The sequence below is a fragment of the Microcaecilia unicolor genome, chromosome 7 (assembly GCF_901765095.1).
Source record: "Microcaecilia unicolor chromosome 7, aMicUni1.1, whole genome shotgun sequence".
Classification (NCBI taxonomy): Eukaryota; Metazoa; Chordata; class Amphibia; order Gymnophiona; family Siphonopidae; genus Microcaecilia; species Microcaecilia unicolor.
In genome coordinates this window covers 284,264,992-284,289,310 of record NC_044037.1, presented here as the reverse complement: position 1 = coordinate 284,289,310, position 24,319 = coordinate 284,264,992, and the positions used below count along the sequence as shown (strand labels likewise).

The 24,319-nt window shown below is 49.4% G+C and overlaps 1 protein-coding gene across 1 annotated transcript in view; it reads right to left on the bottom strand.

Annotated features, from left to right (window-relative positions):
• SEMA5B (semaphorin 5B) overlaps nucleotides 1-24,319 on the bottom strand; it is a gene marked incomplete in the record, with an annotated part of 415,784 nt that overhangs the window by 286,027 nt on the left and 105,438 nt on the right. The window contains 1 exon segment of the mRNA XM_030209426.1: nucleotides 14,635-14,697. Coding sequence (XP_030065286.1) covers nucleotides 14,635-14,697 — 63 coding nt within the window.

Genomic DNA, 24,319 nt, shown 5'->3' with positions numbered 1-24,319 from the left:
TTATACGTCCTCTTAAAATAGTCTCTCAAAATAGGTGCCTACTTGGATTCCCAACCTAGACAACCCGTGATAAAATTACCTTCCACATATGTAAGTACCTCTTCCTACATGTACACAAATCCAAGTGCTGCTGCTCGTTGGATGTCTGAATGGTGGCTACGTCTTCTGAGGAGCTATACCGGAAGTTTTGACCCAGCTCCATAGTTTAATGGGGAAGCAGCCACGTTTCAGGGTTTCCTTTTGTACCATGCTGACCTGATTACCGGACTAGGATATACCAGTAGGGTCTCTAAGAGGCGGGGAGCCAGAACGCAAAGGAAAAGACTGGAAGGGTTCCCAGAGGTCCTCCAGAGATGGGAAGGTGGTAGAACTAGAGGACATGAATTGAGGTTGCGGGGTGGGGGGGGGGGGACTCAGGAATAATATCAGAAAGTACTTTTTCACAGAGAAGGCGGTAGATACCTGGAATGCCCTCCCGCGGGAGGTGGTAGAGATGAAATCAGTAATGGAATTCAAAAAAATAAGTGAGACAAACACAAAGGAATCTTGTATAAAAGGCATGGATCCAAACAAGCTTAGGGTTATTAGATGGCAACACCTGTAAATGGGAAGCAGTGGCTTAGCCACAGGTGGGCCTGGGTGGGCCAGGGCCCATCCACTTATGGCTCAGGCCCACCCAACAGTAGCACATGTTTAGCGGTAGCTGGAGGAGATCCCAAGCTCTGCCAGCTGAAGACTTTCCCCTGATAGTAACAAAATTCTACTCTCCACAATACTGGCACCTGCACATGCTCAGTTTTCAGCGCATGCCTGCTGCAGACTGCCGAGGTGGAAAGAAGCATTTTCATGCCAGCTGAGATATTTTTTTGGTGGTGGTGGGAGGGCGGGGGGGGGGGGGGGGGGGGGGTGAGGGGAACATTTGGTGCCCACCCACTTCTTACCTAGGCCCACCCAAAATCTGTTGTCTGGTTACGCTACTGATGGGAAGCAAAGCCAGTGCCAGGCAGACTTCTACAGTCTGTGCTCTGAAAACAGCAAGGACAAATCAAGTTCAAGTATATGTATGTAGCATCACATCATACCTTATAGTATGAATTTATTTTGTTGGGCAGACTGGATAGACTGTACAGATCTTATCTTCCATCATCTACTATGTTATTATGTTACTCTATAGCCCGGGTCCCAGGAAGTTGCCTGTAGTGCCCTATGAGTGAGAGAGTGCAGTACAAGGAAGCAGTGGTGTACCAAGGGGGGGGGGGGGCGGTGGGAGCGGTCCGCCCCGGGTGCACGCCGCTGGGGGGGTGCCGCACACCTGTCGGCTCTTCGTTTTCATGCTCAGGGTATGATACATACCTGTAGCAGTTGTTCTCCGAGGACAGCAGGCTGATTGTTCTCACGACTGGGTGACGTCCGCGGCAGCCCCCACCAACCGGAAAGAAGCTTCGCGGGACGGTCGGCACGCAGGGCACGCCCACCGCGCATGCGCAGCCGTCTTCCCGCCCGTGCGCGACCGCTCCCGCCAGTTGAATGACTAGCAAAAAGATGAAACACACAACTCCAAAGGGGAGGAGGGAGGGTAGGTGAGAACAATCAGCCTGCTGTCCTCGGAGAACAACTGCTACAGGTATGTATCATACCCTTTCTCCGAGGACAAGCAGGCTGCTTGTTCTCACGACTGGGGTATCCCTAGCTCTCAGGCTCACTCAAAACAATAACCCAGGTCAATTGAACCTCGCAACGGCGAGGGTACAACAGAAATTGACCTACGAAGAACAACTAACTGAGAGTGCAGCCTGACCAGAATAAATTCGGGTCCTGGAGGGTGGAGTTGGATTTACACCCCAAACAGATTCTGCAGCACCGACTGCCCGAACCGACTGTCGCGTCGGGTATCCTGCTGGAGGCAGTAATGAGATGTGAATGTGTGGACAGATGACCACGTCGCAGCCTTGCAGATCTCTTCAATAGTGGCTGACTTCAAGTGGGCCACCGACGCTGCCATGGCTCTGACATTATGAGCCGTGACATGACCCTCAAGAGTCAGCCCAGCCTGGGCGTAAGTGAAGGAAATGCAATCTGCTAGCCAATTGGAGATGGTGCGTTTCCCGACAGCGACCCCTAGCCTGTTAGGGTCGAAAGAAATAAACAATTGGGCGGACTGTCTGTTGGGCTGTGTCCGCTCCAGATAGAAGGCCAATGCTCTCTTGCAGTCCAATGTGTGCAACTGACGTTCAGCAGGGCGGGTATGCGGCCTGGGGAAGAATGTTGGCAAGACAATTGACTGGTTAAGATGGAACTCCGACACCACCTTCGGCAGGAACTTTGGGTGGGTGCGGAGCACTACTCTGTTGTGATGAAATTTGGTATATGGAGCATGAGCTACTAGGGCTTGAAGCTCACTGACCCTACGAGCTGAAGTAACTGCCACCAAGAAAATGACCTTCCAGGTCAAGTACTTCAGATGGCAGGTATTCAGTGGCTCAAAAGGAGGTTTCATCAGCTGGGTGAGGACGACGTTGAGATCCCATGACACAGTAGGAGGCTTGATAGGGGGCTTTGACAAAAGCAAGCCTCTCATGAATCGAACGACTAAAGGCTCTCCAGAGATGGCTTTACCTTCCACACGATAATGGTAAGCACTAATCGCACTAAGGTGATTCCTTACTGAGTTGGTCTTGAGGCCAGACTCTGATAAGTGCAGAAGGTATTCAAGCAGGTTCTGTGCAGGGCAAGAGCGAGGTTCTAGGGCCTTGCTCTCACACCAAACGACAAACCTCCTCCACTTGAAAAAGTAACTCTTTTTAGTGGAATCCTTCCTAGAGGCAAGCAAGACCCGGGAGACACCCTCAGACAGACCCAACGCAGCGAAGTCTACGCCCTCAACATCCAGGCCGTGAGAGCCAGGGATTGAAGGTTGGGGTGCAGCAACGCTCCGTCGTTCTGCGAAATGAGAGTCGGAAAACACTTCAATCTCCACGGTTCTTCTGAGGACAACTCCAGAAGAAGAGGGAACCAGATCTGACGGGGCCAAAAGGGCGCTATCAGAATCATGGTGCCGCGGTCTTGCTTGAGCTTCAGTAAGGTCTTCCCCACCAAAGGTATGGGAGGATAAGCATACATGAGGCCGGTCCCCCAATGAAGGAGAAAGGCATCTGACGCTAGCCTGCCGTGTGTCTGAAGTCTGGAACAGAACAGAGGCAGCTTGTGGTTGGTCTGAGAGGCGAAAAGATCCACCGAGGGGGTGCCCCACTCTCGGAAGATCTTGCGTACCACTCTGGAATGGAGCGACCACTCGTGCGGTTGCATGACTCTGCTCAGTCTGTCGGCCAGACTGTTGTTTACGCCTGCCAGGTATGTGGCTTGGAGGAGCATGCCGAACCGGCACGCCCAACGCCACATCCCGACGGCTTCCTGACACAGGGGGCGAGATCCGGTGCCCCCCTGCTTGTTGACGTAATACATTGCAACCTGATTGTCTGTCCGAATTTGGATAATTTGGTAGGACAGCCGATCTCTGAAAGCCTTCAGTGCGTTCCAGATCGCTCGGAGCTCCAGGAGGTTGATCTGTAGATCCTTTTCCTGGAGGGACCACAGACCCTGGGTGTGAAGCCCATCGACGTGAGCTCCCCACCCCAGGCGAGATGCATCCGTCGTCAGCACTTTCGAAGGCTGCGGAATTTGGAATGGACGTCCCAGGGTCAAATTGGTCCGGATGGTCCACCAGAGCAGTGAAGTGCGGCAACTGGTGGAGAGGCGGATGACATCTTCTAGATTCCCGGTGGCTTGGAACCACTGGGAAGCTAGGGTCCATTGAGCAGATCTCATGTGAAGACGAGCCATGGGAGTCACATGAACTGTGGAGGCCATATGACCCAGAAGTCTCAACATCTGCCGAGCTGTGACCTGCTGAGACGCTCTGGTCTGCGAAGCCAGGGCCAGGAGATTGGTGGCCCGCGCTTCGGGAAGGTAGGCCTGAGCCGTCTGGGTATTCAGCAGCGCTCCTATGAATTCCAGAGACTGGGATGGCTGGAGATGGGACTTTGGGTAATTTATCACAAACCCCAGCAGCTCCAGAAGTTGAATAGTGCACTGCATGGACCGGAGGGCTCCTGCCTCCGAGGTGTTCTTGACCAGCCAATCGTCGAGATATGGGAACACGTGCACTCCCAGCCTGCATAGGTACGCCGCCACCACCACGAGGCACTTTGTAAACACTCGTGGGGCGGAGGCGAGCCCAAAGGGCAGCACACAATACTGAAAGTGCCGTGCGCCCAGGCGGAATCTGAGATACTGTCTGTGAGCTGGCAGTATCGGGATGTGAGTATATGCATCCTTTAAATCCAGGGAACATAGCCAATCGTTTTTCTGAATCATTGGCAGAAGGGTGCCCAAGGAAAGCATCCTGAACTTTTCTTTGACCAGGAATTTGTTCAGGCCTCTCAGGTCTAGGATGGGACGCATCCCCCCTGTTTTCTTTTCCACAAGGAAGTACCTGGAATAGAATCCCTGCCCTTCCTGCCCGGGTGGTACGGGCTCGACCGCATTGGCGCTGAGAAGGGCGGAGAGTTCCTCTGCAAGTACCTGCTTGTGATGGGAGCTGAAGGATTGAGCTCCCGGAGGACAATTTGGAGGCAGGGAGGCCAAATTCAGGGCGTATCCGCACCGCACTATTTGGAGAACCCACTGGTCGGAGGTTATGAGAGGCCACCTTTGGTGAAAAAATTTTAACCTCCCCCCGACCGGCAGATCGTCCGGTACGGACACTTTGAGGGCGGCTATGTTCCCGTGGATCCAGTCAAAAGCCCGTCCCTGGCTTTTGCTGTGGAGGCGCAGGGGGCTGCTTAGGCGCACGCTGTTGACGGGAACGAGCGCGCTGGGGCTGTCCCTGTGCCTGACGAGGCCTTCGGGCCGGCTGGTTGTACCTACGCTTTGCAAAAGAATAGGGTGCAGCCTGCCGGGCCCGGGAAAAACGTCCACCTGCTGAGGTGGATGCTGAAGGCGCCCGGTGGGAGAGCTTGTCGAGAGCGGTTTCCCGCTGATGCAGTTGGTCCACCATCTGCTCGACCTTCTCACCAAAAATGTTATCCCCCCGGCAAGGGACGTCAGCCAGTCTCTGCTGGGTGCGGTTGTCCAGGTCAGAGGCACGCAGCCATGAGAGCCTGCGCATCACTATACCTTGGGCCGCAGCACGAGATGCCACGTCACAGGTGTCAAAAATACCCCTGGACAGGAACTTTCTGCACGCCTTCAGCTGCCTGACCACCTCCTGATAAGGCCTGGACTGCTCCGGCGGGAGCTTCTCGACCAGGTCCGCCAGTTGTTGCACATAGGTCCGCATGTGAATGCTCATATAGAGCAGGTATGACTGGATGCGGGTCACGAGCATGGAGGATTGGTAGGCCTTCCTCCCAAACGAGTCCAGAGTGCGAGACTCCCGCCCCGGGGGCGCCGAGGCGGTATCCCTCGAACTCCGTGCCCTCTTGAGAGCAGAATCCACGACCGCTGAGTCATGGGGCAATTGGGGCCGCATGAGCTCTGGGTCAGAGTGGATCCTGTACTGGGACTCTGCTTTCTTGGGAATGGTGGGGTTAGTTAATGGTCGCACCCAGTTCCGGAGCAGCGTCTCCTTCAGGACATTGTGCAGCGGCACCGTGGAGGACTCTCTAGGTGGTGATGGATAGTCGAGGACCTCGAGCATCTCGGCCCTCGGCTCTTCCACAGAGACCACGGGGAAGGGAATGCTGATAGACATATCCCGCACAAAGGAGGCAAAGGAGAGACTCTCAGGAGGTGAGAGCTTCCTCTCCGGTGAAGGCGTGGGGTCCGAGGGAAGGCCCGTAGACTCCTCTGAGGAGAAATATCTAGGGTCCTCCTCTTCCCCCCACGAGTCCTCATCCTCAGTATCGGACATTAGCTCATGTAGCTGAGTCCTGTACCGGGCCCGGCTCGACGTCGAGGCACCGAGGTCTTGGTGTCGTCGAGCGGTGGACTCCCGCGCCGGCGGGGACGGAGCTCCCTCCATCGACGTCGACGGGGACTCCACCTGCGTGGCAGTCGAGACCGGCACCGCAAGCGGCGGCGGTGTCGACAGCCCCGGCGCCGGGCTAGAGCTCGCCGGCGCCACAGTCATCGGCGCCGAGGGCGCAAGCACCCCCGGCGCCGGCACAGCCTGGCGCATCAGCCCTTCCAGGATCCCCGGAAGGATGGCTCTGAGGCACTCGTCCAGGCCCGCTGCCGGGAAAGGCGGTGGGGCCGGTAAGGGTGTCGGTGCCGGAAGCTGCTGGGAGCCAGGAGACGGCACCGAGGTGCCGGAACCCCGACGCGTCGGTACCTCCACAACCGACGGAGACCTCTCCTCTCGACGATGACGCTTCGGCGTCGACTCCTCTTCGGGATGCACCGAGGGCGTCCGGTGACGACGCTTCTTATCCTTTTTTCGATGCACGTCACCGGCGCCGGAGGGCATGGAGGAGGAGGAGGTCGATCCCCCTCGGTCTCGAGGCACCGGGTCAGACAGGGGTCGGTCCCGTGGCTCACGAGCTGAGGGAGTGACCGGGGCCAACTGCCCACGCGGCCTCTCAACCCCACTCTCACCGGCGGACCGGCGGGCCAACGGGACCTGTTCTCCTGGGGTCGCTGCCATCGGTGCCGATGTCTCGGGCATCGATACCGGTACCGAAGAACCGGCCTTCGATACCGATGTCGTCGAGGTCGACGTCGAGGGGCCGGCGCAAGTTCCAAAAAGACGGTCCCGCAGAACTTGCCTCGCAACCTGAGTCCGTTTCCGGAGACCGAGACACAGAGCACACGACTTGAGATTGTGCTCTGGCCCGAGGCACTGGAGGCACCAAGCGTGGGTGTCGGTCTGCGAGATCGGCCGGCCGCAGCGACCACACTTTTTAAATCCACTCGGGACCTTCGAGGACATCGACGGAAAAATCGCGTCGGCGAAGTCAAAGTCGTCAATGGTGGCTAAAATCACACCACGAAAAGATAAACGACCGAGCGACCACTAGGCCGCAACGTGGCGTCCCCGCTGGAAGCGAGGGAAAAGGGGAGCGCGTGCTCCACACGCGCAGAGATTTTCTTTTTTTCTTTTTTTTTTTTTAACAAACAAGAAAAAAGGAAAACCGAATGGTAATCCGAAGCGAAGCGACGATCCGCGTAAACGCGGTCGAAAAATCCGGCGGCTGAAACAGAGAGAGTGGCAGAAGCACAACTCTCTCCAGTCGCGGAAAAAAAGGAACTGGCGGGAGCGGTCGCGCACGGGCGGGAAGACGGCCGCGCATGCGCGGTGGGCGTGCCCTGCGTGCCGACCGTCCCGCGAAGCTTCTTTCCGGTTGGTGGGGGCTGCCGCGGACGTCACCCAGTCGTGAGAACAAGCAGCCTGCTTGTCCTCGGAGAACCTTTGCCCCGGAACAGGTTACTTCCTGTTCCAGGGCAGAGGGAGCATGAAAACGAAGAGCCGGCAGGCGTGCGGCACCCCCCCACCCCCCGCCAGTGGCGTACACCCGGGGGGGGGGTTCTTTTACCGGGGGATCAGGGGTTCTTTCGCCGGGGGGGGGCCTTGCGCTGTTCCTGGGGGGGGGGCGCTGCACCCGGGGGCGGGGTGCATCGGCGATCCGCCCCGGGTGTCAGCCCCCCTCGGAACGCCACTGCAAGGAAGATCAAAGTTTTGTGTCTGTTGGAAGAATACAATAATGCACTTGGAAATATTATCCTGAATCCTGTGAAGAAACTGTAACTACCCTGGTCACTGATATTCAGTGGCATTTAACCGAGTATTACCACTGAATATCGGCTCTGACCTCCATGGTACTGTCCGGTTAGTGCTGAGGCGGTCCAAGGTTGGAGCTTGAGTGGAGCTGGTACGTAACCAGTGAACAGCGATATTCACTCCACTAACCGGTTAAAGTAACTGAAGTTAGAACAGCAAAAAAGCTGCCCTAATTTTACCTGCCAAGCTAACCACAAATCGGTCTGAATCAGTAGTGTAGCTATGGGGGACCACGGGGGCCTGGGCACCTCCCCCAAACTGGATCTGTGCCCCTGGTTTGGCTGGTGGGAGTCCCCAACTCCCACCAGTTGAAGTGGGGGCAGCAAGGCGGCAGTGAGTGTGGAGTGGCAGGGAGGTGGACCAAAATGTGCCCCCTCACTTTGGGCTCTGGCTCCCTCCCACCTCGAGGTCTGGCTACGTCCCTGGTCTGAATATCGACCGACATACAGTTAGCTTCTGGGTGACCTGGATATTCAATGTTGGGGACATGGCCTAACATTGACTATTCAGGCTCAGTTAAGCCCGTGGTGGTCAGTGGCTTAAAAACTGCTGACCCCCATGGGTCGAATATTACCTGCTCAGTTGTCTCTATGACCAGGTACGTGACAGAAATGAGAGGAGATGTGGAGAGACTGAGAGCTTTTACACTAGGTGATATACACACTGTGCTTAGTGTAACAAAGAAAAATTATAGACAAGGGAGAAGAATAGTTGGCAAGTGAGATTTGAAAATGTTCCAGCATTTAAGTGCGAAGGAGGAAAAAAGCTCCATAAAGACAGCAGTAATTCTGGAGGACAATTACTGAGGTCATAAGGCTGGAAAACACAGGAAGGGAATATGCAACCTATTCTTTATAAAGTGGACTTTTTGTTTCAAATGTCTAAGCTTACAGCCATGAGATGGGGGTCACTTACTATCATTTAATAAGCTATGGCAACAATATGAACAGTGGAAATCTCTATCATCAGCACTACCTTGATTATTATTAGCATTTGTATAGCGCTACCAGACGCACGCAGTGCTGAACACCTGAGAGAGACAATCCCTGCTCAATAGAGCTTACAATCTAAAAATACAGACAGACAAGACAATTAAAGGTGAGGGAAGTACTGGGTGAGAAGGAACAAGGGGAGGGCAATTGAGCAGAGGCTAGGAGCCAAAAGCAGTAGTGAAAAGGTGGGTTTTCAGCATAGATTTGAAAACAGGTAGAGATGGAGCTAGACGTACAGGCTCAGGAAGTCTATTTCAGGCATAAGGTGTCGCGAGGGAAAAGGAACGTAGCCTGGAGTTAGTGGTGGAGGAGAAGGGGGACGACAAGAGAGATTTGTCCAGTGAGCGGAGTTCACGGGGAGGAATGTAGGGAGAGATGAGAGTGGAGAGGTAATGGGGGGCTGCAGAATGGATGCATTTAAAGGTCAGTAAGAGAAGTTTGAACTGTATGCGGAAGCGGACAGGGAGCCAGTGAAGTGACTTGAGGAGTGATTATGGAGAGAGGGAGGGGAGGATAATGTAATGGTACAAAATGGAATGGGATTTGCGTTTCAAACTTTACGAGGAGAGACTTGCTGACCTGATCATGAACGCCTTGGATGAAAGGAGAAATAGGTGTGACGTGATACAGACGTTCAAATATTTGAAAGGTATTATTCCGCAAATGAACCTTTTCCGGAGACGGGAAGGTGGTAGGACTGGAGGACATGAATTGAGGTTGAAGGGGGGCAGACTCAGGACTAATGTCAGGAAGTATTTTTCACGGAGAGGGTGATGGACACAAGGAATGCCCTCCCGTGGGAGGTGGTGGAGATGAAAACGGCAATGGAATTCAAACATGTGTGGGATGAACACAAAGGAATCCTGTTTAGAAAGAATGGATCCACGGAATCTTGGCGGAAAGTGGGTGGCAACGCCATTAATTGGGAAGCAAAACCAGTGCTGGGCAAACTTCTATGGTTTACGCCCCGATCGTAACTGAATAGATATGGATGGGCTGGAGTGTAAATTTTAAGGGGCTTTGCCGTTAGCTTCAGAACTTTTAGTACAAGAAGAGTGCTGGGCAGACTTCTACGGTCTGTGCCCTGAGAAAGGCAAGGACAAATCAAACTGGGGTATACATATAAAGTATCACATACCATGTAAATTGAGTTTATCTTGTTGGGCAGACTGGATGGACCGGACAGGTCTTTATCTGCCATCATGTACTATGTTACTATGTTACTATGTTACTCTTTAGGGTTCTACATGGAATGTTGCTACTAATTGGGATTCCGGAATCTTGTAACTCTTTAGGATTCCACAATCTTCAGAACTTTTAGTACAAGAACAGTGCTGGGCAGACTTTTATGGTCTGTGCCCTGATTGTGACTGAATAGATAGGGATGGGCTGGAGTGTAAATTTTATGGGGCTTCGATGTTAGCTTCAGAACTTAGTACAAGAACAGTACTGGGCAGACTTCTACGGTCTGTGCCCTGAGAAAGGCAAGGACAAATCAAACTCGGGTATACATATAAAGTATCACATACCATGTAACATGAGTTTATCTTGCTGGGCAGACTGGATGGACAATTCAGGTCTTTATCTGCCGTCATTTACTATGTTACTATGTAATGGATATAATATAAAAGCTATATGTTTAGAAGAGCTGGCTATGTCAACTGTTTGTATGTGGAACTATTCTCCCTAATAAAGTATTTGCAAAGTAAAAAAAAAAAAAAAAAAAGAAAGAAAAGATACAGTACTGTGGATTATTTTGAAGATCAGAAGAATCATTTTACACTTAATTCTAAAATGATGGCAATCCAGCACAATTTGCTGGTTAGAGGGTACAAGGCCACACTTTTGATTAGGGTAGGAGGCAGGCAGAAGAGTGGAAAGGCACAACATGAAGAGCCGCAATGACCAGAACATAAAGTATTGTAGCTAAAGGCTCAGAGAGGTTTCAGACCCAGGGAGTATTTTATTTTTGTTACATTTGTACCCTGCGCTTTCCCACTCATGGCAGGCTCAATGCAGCTTACATGGGGCAATGGAGGGTTAAGTGACTTGCCCAGAGTCACAAGGAGCTGCCTGTGCCTGAAGTGGGAATTGAACTCAGTTCCTCAGGACCAAAGCCCACCACCCTAACCATTAGGCCACTCTTCCACTGTTGCCACTATTTGAGATTCTACATGAAATGTTGCTATTCCACTAGCAACATTCCACGTAGAAGTCAGCCCTTGCAGGTCACCAATGTGGCCGCGCAGGCTTCTGCTTCTGCTACGTGCAGGACGTCAGACTCACAGAAACAGAAGCCTGTGCAGCCTTCTACATGGAATGTTGCTAGTGGAATAGCAACATTCCATGTAGAATCTCCAATAGTATCTATTTTAATTTTGGTACATTTGTACCCCGTGCTTTCCCACTCATGGCAGGCTCAATGCGGCTTACGTGGGGCAATGGAGGGTTAAGTGACTTGCCCAGAGTCACAAGGAGCTGCCTGTGCCTGAAGTGGGAACCGAACTCAGTTCCTCAGTTCCCCAGGACCAAAGTCCACCACCCTAGCCACTAGGTCACTCCTCCACTGTGAAAATGGTAGTAAACACATTCACAAAGTAGAAAATGATAATTCAGGATCAATGAGCACATAAATGCTAGTAAAGAACTGAGAAAAAGGAGATCAAATTCCTAGAGTGGAGGAGTGGCCTAGTGGTTAGAACACTGGTCTTGTAATCCAGAGGTGACCGGTTCAAATCCCACTACTGCTCCTTGTGATCTTGGGCAAGTCACTTAACCCTCCATTGCCTCAGGTACAAACTTAGATTGTGAGCCCTCCTGGGACAGAGAAATATCCAGTGTACCTGAATGTAACTCACCTTGAGCTACTACTGAAAAAGGTGTGAGCAAAATCTAAACAAATAAATGGTGCAACAGGAGAGATGCTTAGATGGAAGTTTTACTGAACAGCACTAGGAAATGGTCTTAGCATGTTTTAATGTGGTATTTACCCACGAGCTAAGCCCATTTCTAACACTGCAGCATTCAAATTTTTTTTCAGGTTGTCTATTAATATTTGCATTTATGAGGTGTTTAGCCGAGATTGGGTGGCAGAGCCGGTGGTGGGAGGCGGGGATAGTGCTGGGCAGACTTATACGGTCTGTGCCAGAGCTGGTGGTGGGAGGCGGGGCTGGTGGTTGGGAGGCGGGGATAATGCTGGGCAGACTTATACGGTCTGTGCCCTGAAGAGGACAGGTACAAATCAAGGTAGGGTACACACAAAAAGTAGCACATACGAATTTATCTTGTTGGGCAGACTGGATGGACCTTGCAGGTCTTTTTCTGCCATCATCTACTATGTTAATATGTTCTCCTTATTCAGGCTGCAAAAGGTAGCAGGGTATGGCAAAACTAAAGAACATAAAACTCTTAAGTTTCACGGGCATGATATTTGATTTTCAAACACACTGAGAGGCTCATTTTCAAAGCACTTAGCCTCCCAAAGTTCCATAGAAACCTATGGAACTTAGCCTCCCAAAGTGCTTTGAAAATATGCCTCTGAGTCATGTACGTTAGAAAGTATTTCAGGGGCAGCGAAAAGAGGACAGCACCTATATGACTGTTCCATCAAACTTATGAATGGCTTGTTCATATAAATGGTATAAACGTTTTATAAATAAATAAATCTGAACAGCTACAATCAAGGCAGAAGATGGAGATACCAGATGGTGAAAGTGAAGAACGGACAGAGAGAGCCAGGGGACCCAGAGACTCCAAAGCTGTGAAGGTGATTCAAGCAAACGATATGATTCATGGTGTGAAATGCCGCAGTTTGGGGAACATAAAGAAGAAAAAAGAATCCACGACCTGCAGGGAACAAAAATTCACACGCTATGCTAAAATATAGTCTAAAATACCCTACACTACTCAGAAGATCATGGGAAATTGCTAAATCTCAAAGCTGCAGGAGTTCTCCTATGTTGACGCATCTCTAGTTGAAAGAGTTGCAAGAAGTCATTGACCAATGGGAAAACTAGTGTACAGCTGCCCAAACCTAGACTACGTTGGGCTTAGTGCGCCCTTACTTGGGTCTCTCACTCACCAAGGCCATTTTTCCGTAGCCCGAAAATGGCCGATGTTCAATATCCGATATTAATGCCCATGCGTTAATGTTGAAGTTAGCGCATGGGCCCTTACCATCATCAATTTTGTACGTGGTAAGGGCTCATGAGCTAATCAGAGCACAGCAATGTGGCTGTGCTAACAGATTTGCGTAGTCATGCCCACTCTCTGCCCCAGACATGCCCCCTCCCACGGGAAACAACGAGCGCCAAAGATTGTCAAACAGATGTTAATGAGGCCATTTCCTATTCCCTCCCGCTGCTCAGAGAACAGCGCACAAAACAAAGTCTCCCTTACCACTGAAAAAATAACGCCAGCTCAGAGCAGACTTTAGGGTGTTTGAAGAGAGGATTTCTCACAATCCTTTCTTCAAAACCTGCCAGTTTTTCTTTCATTTCGAAGCAGAAGGAAGCCTGTGCAAGCCCTAAGTAAGCACCAGTGGTGAGAAACACATGTGCGCAGGTCTGAGCAAACCCGAAAGTGAAAGCACACATTGTCGTTTAAATAGAAGCCTTCCAAGTTAAAAAAAAATTGAAACGCTTATATTTCAAGGTACAGAAAACAGACGCCAATGTATGCTTCATATTCTTGTTTGCCTGGCGCATGCGCACGGGAGCTGGGCTTACCGTGAAACTATTCTGCAAGTGCGCCAAGCACGTCCTGCCTCCTTACTTTCGCATTAACAGTCCGCATATGGCGAACTAATTTTCTGCGCTGTTCCGGCGGTATAGCTTCTGCGCTGTTGGCTTACAGCGAGAGTTTATTTTATTTAATTGTTGCATTTGTATCCCACATTTTCCCACCTAATTGCAGGCTCAATGTGGCTTACAATATTCCACCCTGGCATCGCCATAGCAGAGCAAAGATACAATTAATAATTACATAAGAACATGAGTAACATATTGGGATAAAGCATTAGGTATATCAAGATCATAAATGAGATGACAGTTAAAGCAGTAATGTACTAAAGTTCAAATGATGGACTGTGTTGTGGTATGTTCTATTGAAGAGCTAGGTCTTCAGTGATTTCTGAAAATTATTAAGGTCGTTCATTTGTTTTTCACATCAAGTGGTAATGCATTCCAAAGCTTCGTTCCCATGTAGGAAAAACTGGACGCATGTGTTAATTTATATTTTAGTCCTCTGCACGTCTGAGCGTCAGGGCATATGTAAGCTACATGGGCATTTGCAGAGTAGCACTGAAACGCCCTGCTGGCACTTACCCGAGTGTGTGCACATACATGCCTAAGTGGTAGCATTCGAAACATTTACTTGCACATTGCGTGCGTCAGTGTGGGCGCCTAGATTCGAGAAGTGCCCTTTTCGTGCCCAACATCGCCACAGCAACACTTCTTGCAATGCAGCGGAACGTTATTCAGACCTATGAGGTCACCTGCAGATGTCAATTCACGCTAAGCACATAGAGTGGGCATCAAAAGTGGCACCACAATTAAACTCCGCTCTGCAATGCCACCATGCTGACCCCTGACTTGTCACAAATTGTGTCTCCTCCAGTACTGAATTGCACTGAAGTTGATGCTGAGCAGATCTAACAGCAGCAGCAGGGGAGGGGGGTGGGTGGGGGGGGAAGAGGGCTTTGAAATGTGGCCTTTTTAGATCTGTCACCGTTCTTCATAAACAAAGAAACAACAAAGCATGCCGGATGTATAAAACACAGACACAGCCGGTATGAATTTTCCGAAGCTTAGGAAATAAAGAGCTTCACTGGGACTTCTTTTGTGTTGGTGTGAAACTGCATCTTACCTCGGTTTTCCCTTTGCTCTGACAGGACCTCCTGGTGTCCTCATCTGAGCCCCATTCGGTTGCCTAGGAAACGAGAAAATGCACAAGTCACATGACAAGCCCATGGCCCATTGCTCCTTGGCCAATCCACAAATGCATGGGTATAATAACAAGTATAAAGCCTGACATTCCAGCTAGGCTTGGTTCAGAAGATGTCAACTCTACCCTTCCTCCGCCCCAGTTCTGCAGAATCTGTTGTTTCTCCAAGGACCCTCCTCTATACAGTAACATAGTATATGACGGCAGAAAAAGACCTGCACGGTCCATCCAGTCTGCCCAACAAGATAAACTCATATGTGCTACTTTCTGTGTATACCTTACCTTGATTTGTATCTACAAAAAAAGTAGCACATATGAGTTTATCTTGTTGGGCAGACTGGATGGACCGTGCAGGTCTTTTTCTGCCGTCATATTTATACTATGTTACTATGCACCTAGGATTAGCCACGCCAAAGTTATAAGGTATATATACTCATGCATGTGAAAACACACACACATGCACATATGTGCTTATAAAATCACAAATTGCAACACCCACATTTTGTCGTCGGATAAGCTTCTTTGTTCAATTAAATCAATGTTAAACACAAACTATGCTTACGTTTTATTTATATGTATTGGAAAGAGAAGAGGGTGGGGGGAGCTCAGAGATACATAATTAAAGTCAACTAATGAAGTGCAATCAATACATAAATATTGCCATGGTAAATATAATGTGATATTCCTTGTGCTATATTTGCGGTGCAAACATATGGTACATAGACTTAACTGTTCAGGGGTTGAGACGACCAACAAGTTAATAGAGGGGAACAGATTTCAATTTGCATGTAAATACAAGGTTTGATTATAATTCAAGTAACATAGTAACATAGTAAATGACGGCAGATAAAGACCTGTATGGTCCATCCAGTCTGCCCAATAAGGTTGTAGAGTGTGGTACCAACCTCTCCCTGTAGGATACACCCATCTGTGTCTTTGTTTAAGGTTGTACCTGTTGGTCAATGAAGGTGACACCCTTCTAGATCATAGCAAAGCTAACCTAGGGGATGGGGAGCAGGGGTTGCAGCAGAGGTCAATACTCAGCTGCTGCGGTCTGCAATTTTTAAAAGCTGGCTGTGGCTGTCAAAGAATACCTGGATTTTCAGTGCTACTATCCAGATAAGGTGGTCAGTGGCAATATTCAGTCTGCTATCCAGATAACGCCGGACAGCCTTCCATTCATCCTAAATTATCCAGAGTAAATACTGCCACTATATATATGTCTTTCCACCCAAACCCACTTCTCCTTTCCCTCTATCTCAGTCGATGGCACCCTCACCCTCCCCGTCTCATCTGCACGCAACCTCGGAGTCATCTTCGATTCCTCCCTCTCCTTCTCTGCGCATATCCAGCAGATAGCCAAGACCTGTCGCTTCTTTCTCTATAACATCAGCAAAATTCTCCCTTTCCTCTCTGAGCACACCACCCGAACTCTCGTCCACTCTCTCAGTACCTCTCGCCTTGACTACTGCAACCTACTCCTCGCTGGCCTCCCACTTAGCCATCTATCCCCCCTTCAATCCGTTCAGAACTCTGCCGCACGCCTTATCTTCCGCATGGACCGATATGCTCCTATCACCCCTCTCCTCAAGTCACTTCACTGGCTTCCGATCAGGTACCGCATACAGTTCAAGCTTCTCCTACTAACCTACAAATGCACTCAATCTGCAGCCCCTCATTACCTCTCTACCCTCATCTCTCCTTACGCTCCTACCCGAAACCTCCGCTCACAGGACAAATCTCTCCTCTCTGTACCCTTCTCCACCACCGCCAACTCCAGGCTCTGCCCTTTCTGCCTCGCCTCTCCCTATGCTTGGAATAAACTTCCTGAGCCCATACGCCAAGCCCCCTCCCTGCCCATCTTCAAATCCTTGCTCAAAGCCCACCTCTTCAATGTCGCCTTCGGCACCTAACCATTTTACCTCTATTCAGGAAATTTAGACTGCCCCAATTTGATTGACTGCACATTTTGTCCATTAGATTGTAAGCTCCTTTGAGCAGGGACTGTCCTTCTTTGTTAAACTGTACAGCGCTGCGTAACCCTAGTAGCGCTCTAGAAATGTTAAGTAGTAGTAGTAGTAGTAGTATTACATATAGCAGTGATTTAACCAGAGCTGAGATTGTGATGTCATAATGCCTCATTCCACCAATGCCTAAGAGCCAACCTCATCAGTGATGTCACAATGGCTTGATTGTCCTATATTTGTCTCACTCTTATCTATTAGATTGTAAGCTCCTTTGAGCAGGAACTGTCCTTCTTTGTTAAACTGTACAGCGCTGCGTAACCCTAGTAGCGCTTTAGAAGTGTTAAGTAGTAGTAGTAGTAGTAGTACAGCGCTGCGTATGCCTTGTAGCGCTATAGAAATGCTAAATAGTAGTAGTAGTAGTAGTAGTAGTAGTAGTAGATAAGTTCCAGGACCACTCTGGCTCTGCCCCAGTGCAGAGGTGATCTGCAAGGATATTCAGAGGCATTATCCGAATAGCAGATGGAGAAATTAGGACTTAACTGATCATTTCCTTTCCTTTAGTTCTTCATACTATTCCAGGACGAGTGGGTAGCTATGTCCAGTGGAAAGGCTCCCTACCCTAAGCCACTGGCATTTTTAAAGATACAGGACTAAATTCTATAAATAGTGCCAAAAGATCAGCCCCCCAACTCCCCCTCCCCCCGCTAAGTGCTATTTTATAAACAGTAGTCAAAGTTAGATGCCGTTTACAGAATAGCGCTTATACCGGGATCCGCAACTATCTTTAGTCATCTGGATTTTTGCACCAACTGAACCCTGGTATAAATCCTCGTGCCTAAATGAGATGTGGACCCAGGGGTGTGCTTGTAAATTTTTAACAACAGGCTCTTTCTCCGGACATAGCCAGCTCTGCAGTTGGAAGGGCCAGGGGTGGCCGAGGGTGGGGGAGCAACACTTGCCTCTCTCTCCTTCCTCCCTTCGTGCGGGCATGCTAGGCATACCATTGCTGGCAGCCAATAAATGGACTGCCACCACTCCCAACGTCTTGCTCTGAGCAGCATGCTGGAACTTCTCTCACATGCTGGAGAAGTCCCAGCCTGCTGCCCAGAGCTGGAAACAAGGAGTGGGGAGCAGCAGTAGTCTATTTACTTGGCTGGCAGGGCTCAGCATCCCCACCAGCAAAGTAAAAGATAATTCAGCAGGGGGCCCAAGCCCACATTTTGGGAGCCAGTTGTTAAAGTAGCCATGGAGGGCCCTACTTTAACAACCAGCTCCCAAAATTCTTAAAAACTTAACAACCGGCTCTTGTGAGCCTGTGAGAGCCTGCTCCAGCACACCACTGTGTGGATCCCCCTTATTCTAAAAAAAATAAAAGAATGTAAATTGAAGGAATGCCTATGCTAATGATATTCACTGTATTTCAGACAACCAACAGTCACAAATGAAAATAAAAGTCAGGGAAGTCAACATCAGCTGACAGGCACGGAATGGTGTTAAAATACAAGAAAATTGTTTAGGACCCAGTTCTCTCAAGGCTACAACAGTTACTGAGGCGAAGAAGTGTTGGAAATAGCTCAAAGGACTTCCTGCTTTTGCAATTGTTCCTAAGGAAAAGCCACATGAGGTTCTCAGATTTTTAAAAGAAAAAGGCTATCGCATTCTACTTGCAAATTAAATACCTGCTTTGCAGTTCCAAGAGGAGAGATTATGAACCTTATTCAGATAGGCTATTTTTCTCACTCTGTGCCCACAGAACCAATCTGTACTGAGTACAGCTCTACGCTAGACATAAATGCAGCATTAATAGCTATCATACGATATAAATGTCTGGTGCGTTTTTTGGTTTCTGAGTTATATACCCTGGGTGTGCAAAGGTGCCACCCCTGAAGTGTTCTATCAATTCAGACATTTAAGAAACGGCTTTTATAATCAGTTTTGTAATTAGGGATGCAGTACAATGAAGACGGCAGCCCCCTAGATGCTTTTAAGAGTCTCCTGCTGAGGCTGGGTTTCAGCTCTTCGTGCTGTATTCAGGGCTCCAGGTTAACCACATCTAGGAGATTATTTTCTCCAAAAAATGTGTGACATCCTCTCACCAGTAAAGAGAATTTATATGAAAAATGGGATTTTAAGCTGACATAAACAGGGCGCCCCCCCTGCAGACTATGAGTTGGCGCCCGCGCGCCCCCGCCCCCCCCCCAGCATCTCCTTACTCTCTTCTCCCACCCTGCCCCTGTCCAGCGATTCTCCTTCGCCCCATCCCCCGCTGCCCTTGGTGCTTTAAATCTTTAATTTACCTCCGTTTCAGCAGCCGCGTCATTTGAAAGCCTTGTCCCGTATCTAGCCTTCCCTCCCTTCGTGAGTTCGTTCTGCAGTCCCGCCCTCGAGGAAATGACATCAGAAGGCGGGACTGCGGAATGAACTCACGAAGGGAGGGAAGGCTAGAGACGCGCGGCTGCTGGAACCGAGGTAAATTAAAGATTTAAAGCACCAAGGGCGGCGCGGTATGGTGACACAGCGCCGCAGCGGCGCCCTTGAAGGCAGGCGCCCCCTGCGGCGCTTACCTCGCTTACCGGGTTTGACCAGCCCTGAACATAAAAGTGACTTCTAACCAATCTAAACCATTAAGCTAATTGAGTGCGCAAACCCGGAATACAACCGGATTTGCGTGTGCAACTAAATCACACTATATAGAATCCAGGGGTTAGCAGGCAAAGTTGTGCATGCAGATTATAGAAAAAGGGCATTTACATGTGTAACCTAATAGCTTAATTAGCTGCTAAATGGCATTAATGACCAATTATTGGATATAATCGGTCTTAATTGGTGCTAATTGGCACTAATTAGCAGTTACGCATGTAACTGTGTTGTCAGTGTTCTATAAACTGTGCATGCAAAATCCAAAACTCGCACTTGAGGGGAAGAAATTCACTTATATGGCAGTTAGGCCTCTCCCGGTGCATCCCAGAATGCACTGTGCTGGGCGGGCAGGGTGCCACAATTTTCAAGATGGCGGTGTGAAGGGGGCCTCCGGGTTTAAAAAAGGTTTTGACAAGTTCCTAAAGGACTTGGAAATCCTGGGATAAGCAGCATAAAATCTATTTTTACTCTTTTGGGGTCTTGCCAGGCACTTGAGACCCGCATTGGCCACTGTTGGGAGACACAGTGGTGTGCTGGAGCAGGCTCTCGAGAGCCGTTTGTTAAGTTTTTAAGAATTTTGGGAGCCGGTTCTCCATGGCTACTTTAACAAATGGATCCCAAAATGTGGGCTTGGGTCCCTCCTGAATTCTCTTTTACTTTGCTGGTGAGAGAGAGCCCCCTGTTAACAATTTACCAGCACACCCCTGGGGAGACAGGTTACTAGGCTTGATGGACCTTTAGTCTGTTCCAGTATGGCGAAGCTTGTGTTCTTATATTTTTGATTGCTGACTTTTTACTTACTGTGGAATACTCTCAAAATTTCTGGAACAGGGGACTAGCTATCCTGTCTGTGATTAACAATGATAGAAGGAGACAGCCTTTGGAGGCAAACTGTGTTGGTATAAATACCAAGTCCAGTGGTAGTAGCCTTGACTTTGGCTCCAGTTTCCCTGGCCATTGTCCACTACAGCAAGGGAAGAGGCTTGACGTCTGCCTCCTAAACTTAAGGACACCTGCCGAAAGGGAAGAAAGTTTCTAGTTCCAAAGCCACTGCTTTTCTGGGAGAAAAAAAGGAGTATACCCAAGAGAAACCTATAAAACTATTCCGGTAACGGAATTCAAACATGTGTAGGATAAACATAAAGGAATCCTGTGCAGAAGGAATGGATCCTAAGGAGCTTAGCCTAGAATGGGTGGCAGAGCTGGTGGTTGGGAGGCGGGGCTAGTGTGGGCAGACATATACGGTCTGTGCTGGGGCTGGTGGTTGGGAGGCGGGGATAGTGCTGGGCAGACTTATAAGGTCTGTGCCAGAGCCGGTGGTGGGTGGCAGGGATAGTGCTGGGCAGACTTATACGGTCTGTGCCAGAGCTGGTGGTGGGAGGCGGGACTGGTAGTTGGGAGGCGGGGATAGTGCTGGGCAGACTTATAGGGTCTGTGCCAGAGCTGGTGGTTGGGAGGCGGGACTAGTGCTGGGCAGACTTATACGGTCTGTGCCAGAGCTGGTGGTGGGAGGCGGGACTGGTAGTTGGGAGGCGGGGATAGTGCTGGGCAGACTTATAGGGTCTGTGCCAGAGCCGGTGGTGGGTGGCAGGGATAGTGCTGGGCAGACTTATACGGTCTGTGCCAGAGCTGGTGGTGGGAGGCGGGACTGGTAGATGGGAGGCGGGGATAGTGCTGGGCAGACTTATACGGTCTGTGCCAGAGCTGGTGGTTGGGCGGCGGGGATAGTGCTGGGCAGACTTATACGGTCTGTGCCAGAGCTGGTGGTTGGGAGGCGGGGTTGGTGGTTGGGAGGCGGGGATAGTGCTAGGCAGACTTATACGGTCTGTGCCAGAGCCGGTGGTGGGTGGCAGGGATAGTGCTGGGCAGACTTATACGGTCTGTGCCAGAGCTGGTGGTTGGGAGGCGGGGTTGGTGGTTGGGAGGCGGGGATAGGGCTGGCCAGACTTATACGGTCTGTGCACTGAAGAGGACAGTACAAATAAAAAAAGTAGCACATATGAATTTATCTTCTTGGGCAGACTGGATGGACCGTGCAGGTCTTTTTCTGCCGTCATCTACTATGTTACTATGTTACTATTCCATCCACACAAGGAAAAGCTGGAAGAAGGAGCCTTTGCCACATATCCTGCTAAAGAAGAGGGAGAAAGAATAATAAGATAAAGTCTGAAGAAACAGGAGGGGACCACAGGAGGTTCCCAGGAGAAATCAACAGGACACAGAACCACAGTTGCAGTGTCTCGCTGTCTCTGTTGGGGAAGGGACTACCTAAGTTCTACTATCTAGTGGAGACATAAAGGAACAGCTCTCTTCTGGAGTGTTTGTAGGGAAACCTACTCAAGAATATAACTCTTTAAAACTACTTTATTCCACTGTTGATTGTATACAGTTGCTGCTAAACTTTGTCCTATGTTTTTGACTTCAAGTTTAAGAAAAGCTTTTGGTTCAGAACGGCAACTTCTAACCTGAAATGACTTGGATAAAAGGAGAGTGCTGAGTGAATGGATTACTGTGGCAAATAGCCTCCCAGCTCTTGCTGGTCCCAGCCCTTACCTCCTTCCTAAGCTACAAGCAGGGCATTTTTTGAGGGGGTACTGAGTACCGGCACCTTTTCCAGTGTCTGCTAAAATTGACCCAAGGACCCCAAGTTTTAATGAAAGAGCTAAGGCTCAAGACACCAATTCCGCCTTGCCATAGATTCTGTGACTGGTTGCAGGGGGCCTGGCTATTGTGGAGTGAGTCCCTCAGTGATCACCCCACCCCTGAAGGGTGGCCTGGCATTTTGAGAAAAACTGCACTGGCTACAAGTAACCTGCTCTGATGCTTACCGAGCAAGAAAAGTTTACACCTATGTAACACTCTCTTTTCTTGCATGTTTTTTCATAAGGGCTGTTGCCACTGGATGTGCCAGCAAATACAAGGGGACTCTGTATGTCCTTCTATGTATTTTACAAATACACAGAAGCATTTTGAAAAATACCTGGTAAATTATGACCATCCTTACTTGGACATCTCTTTTTTTTTTTTTTCACCTAGACCTCCTATGCAAAATATTTATTTGGTATTCAGCATTTACTGGTTTTGGTATGTTTTTGAAAAAAAAAATTTTTTTTTTGAAGCATAATCATGTTAGTTCTTCATTGGAGTGGTAGAGGTTTGACAAATGATTATAACCTTGTTGGAAAGCCTCGGACTTGAAACAGCTGTGCGCTGTAAGAGGTCCTAAGGCTGGTGCATTCATATCGATGACGTCATCCTCCTTATTTTTGTAATTTTAATGAAATATTTGTTTTCACGCACTTCCAGTATATTTTTCGTTTCCCTTTTTTTTTAAATTTATGAATTGAATTTGAAAGGGAGTTGCTTTTTTCTTCTTTTATTTACAGCAGCATGCTAAATTATTTTAATATCATTAGTTAAGAGGTTTTTTAATGTACCACTTTCACTAAAATTGGATTTACAAATGTTGTATGGCGTGGAGGGGCATAATCGAACGGGGACAACCATCTCTAAGGGCGCCCATCTCTAAGGACGTCCCGGTGAAGGAGCAGGGAAACCGCTATTATCGAAACAAGATGGGCGTCCATCTTTTGTTTCGATAATACGGTCGGGACGCCCAAATCTCAACATTTAGGTCAACCTTAGAGATGTTCGATCTAAATGTTGAGATGGCCAACCTTAGAGATGGTCGTCCCCGGTTTTCAGTAATAATGAAAACCGAGGACGCCCATCTCAAAAACAACCAAATCCAAGGCATTTGGTCGTGGGAGAAGCCAGCATTCGTAGTGCACTGGTCCCCCTCACATGCCAGGACACCAACTGGGTACCCTAGGGGGCACTGCAGTGGATTTCAAAAATTGCTCCCAGGTGCACAGCTCCCTTACCTTCGGTGCTGAGCCCCCCAACCCCCCCCCCCCCCCACAACGTACACCACTACCTTAGCCCTAAGGGGTGAAGGGGGGCACCTACATGTGGGTATAGTTGGTTTCGGGTGGGTTTTGAAGGGCTCACATTTACCAGCACAAGTGTAACAGGTAGGGAGGGATGGGTCTGGGTCTGCCTGGCTGAAGTGCACTGCACCCACTAAAACTGCTCCAGGGACCTGCATACTGCTGTCATGGAGCTGGGTATGACATTTGAGGCTGGCATAGAGGCTGGCAAAAAATGTTTTTCAATTTTTTTTTAGGGTGAGAGGGGGTTGGTGACCACTGGGGGAGTAAGGGGAGGTCATCCCTGATTCCCTCCGGTGGTCATCTGGTCAGTTTGGACACCTTTTTGAGGCTTGGTCGTGAAAAAAAATGGACCAAGTAAAGTTGACCAAATGCTCGTTGGGGACACCCTTCTTTTTTCCATTATCGGCCGAGGACACCCATCTCTTAAGCACGCCCCAGTCCCGCCTTCGCTACGCCTCCGACACGCCCCCGTGAACTTTGGTCGTCCCCGCGATGGACTGCAGTTGAGGACGCCCAAAATCGGCTTTCGATTATGCCGATTTGGGCGACCCTGAGAGAAGGATGCCCATCTCCCTATTTGTGTCGGAAGATGGGCGCCCTTCTCTTTCGAAAATGCCCTGATAGGCTCCTATATTCTAGAATTCTGAATAATAAAATATAAAATTTTGAAAAATAACATATTATGCAGTAACGTCTACATAGCATACTTTGCTCATAGGGGTATGTGGACATGGTAGCTAAGGGCTCACTAGAATTAAGGGGTCCATGACACTTCTGGGGTGTCATGCAAAAACCTGGCAGGGACTGTGATGTGAGGAAGAGATTCACCACGTCAAAACCCAAGGTGTAATATCACAGCTAAAGGAGACACTCAAATCCAGTAGTAACGTTCCACAAATAAAGAGCCCAATATTCAAAGGATTTATGCCCCTAACTTTGGGGCCAATTACTAAAGCTTAGTGAGCTAACGGAATTAGTGCACACTAAACGCTAATGGGCTTCTTAGCATTGAGGGCCAGATTCTATATATGGCGCTCAAAATTGCTC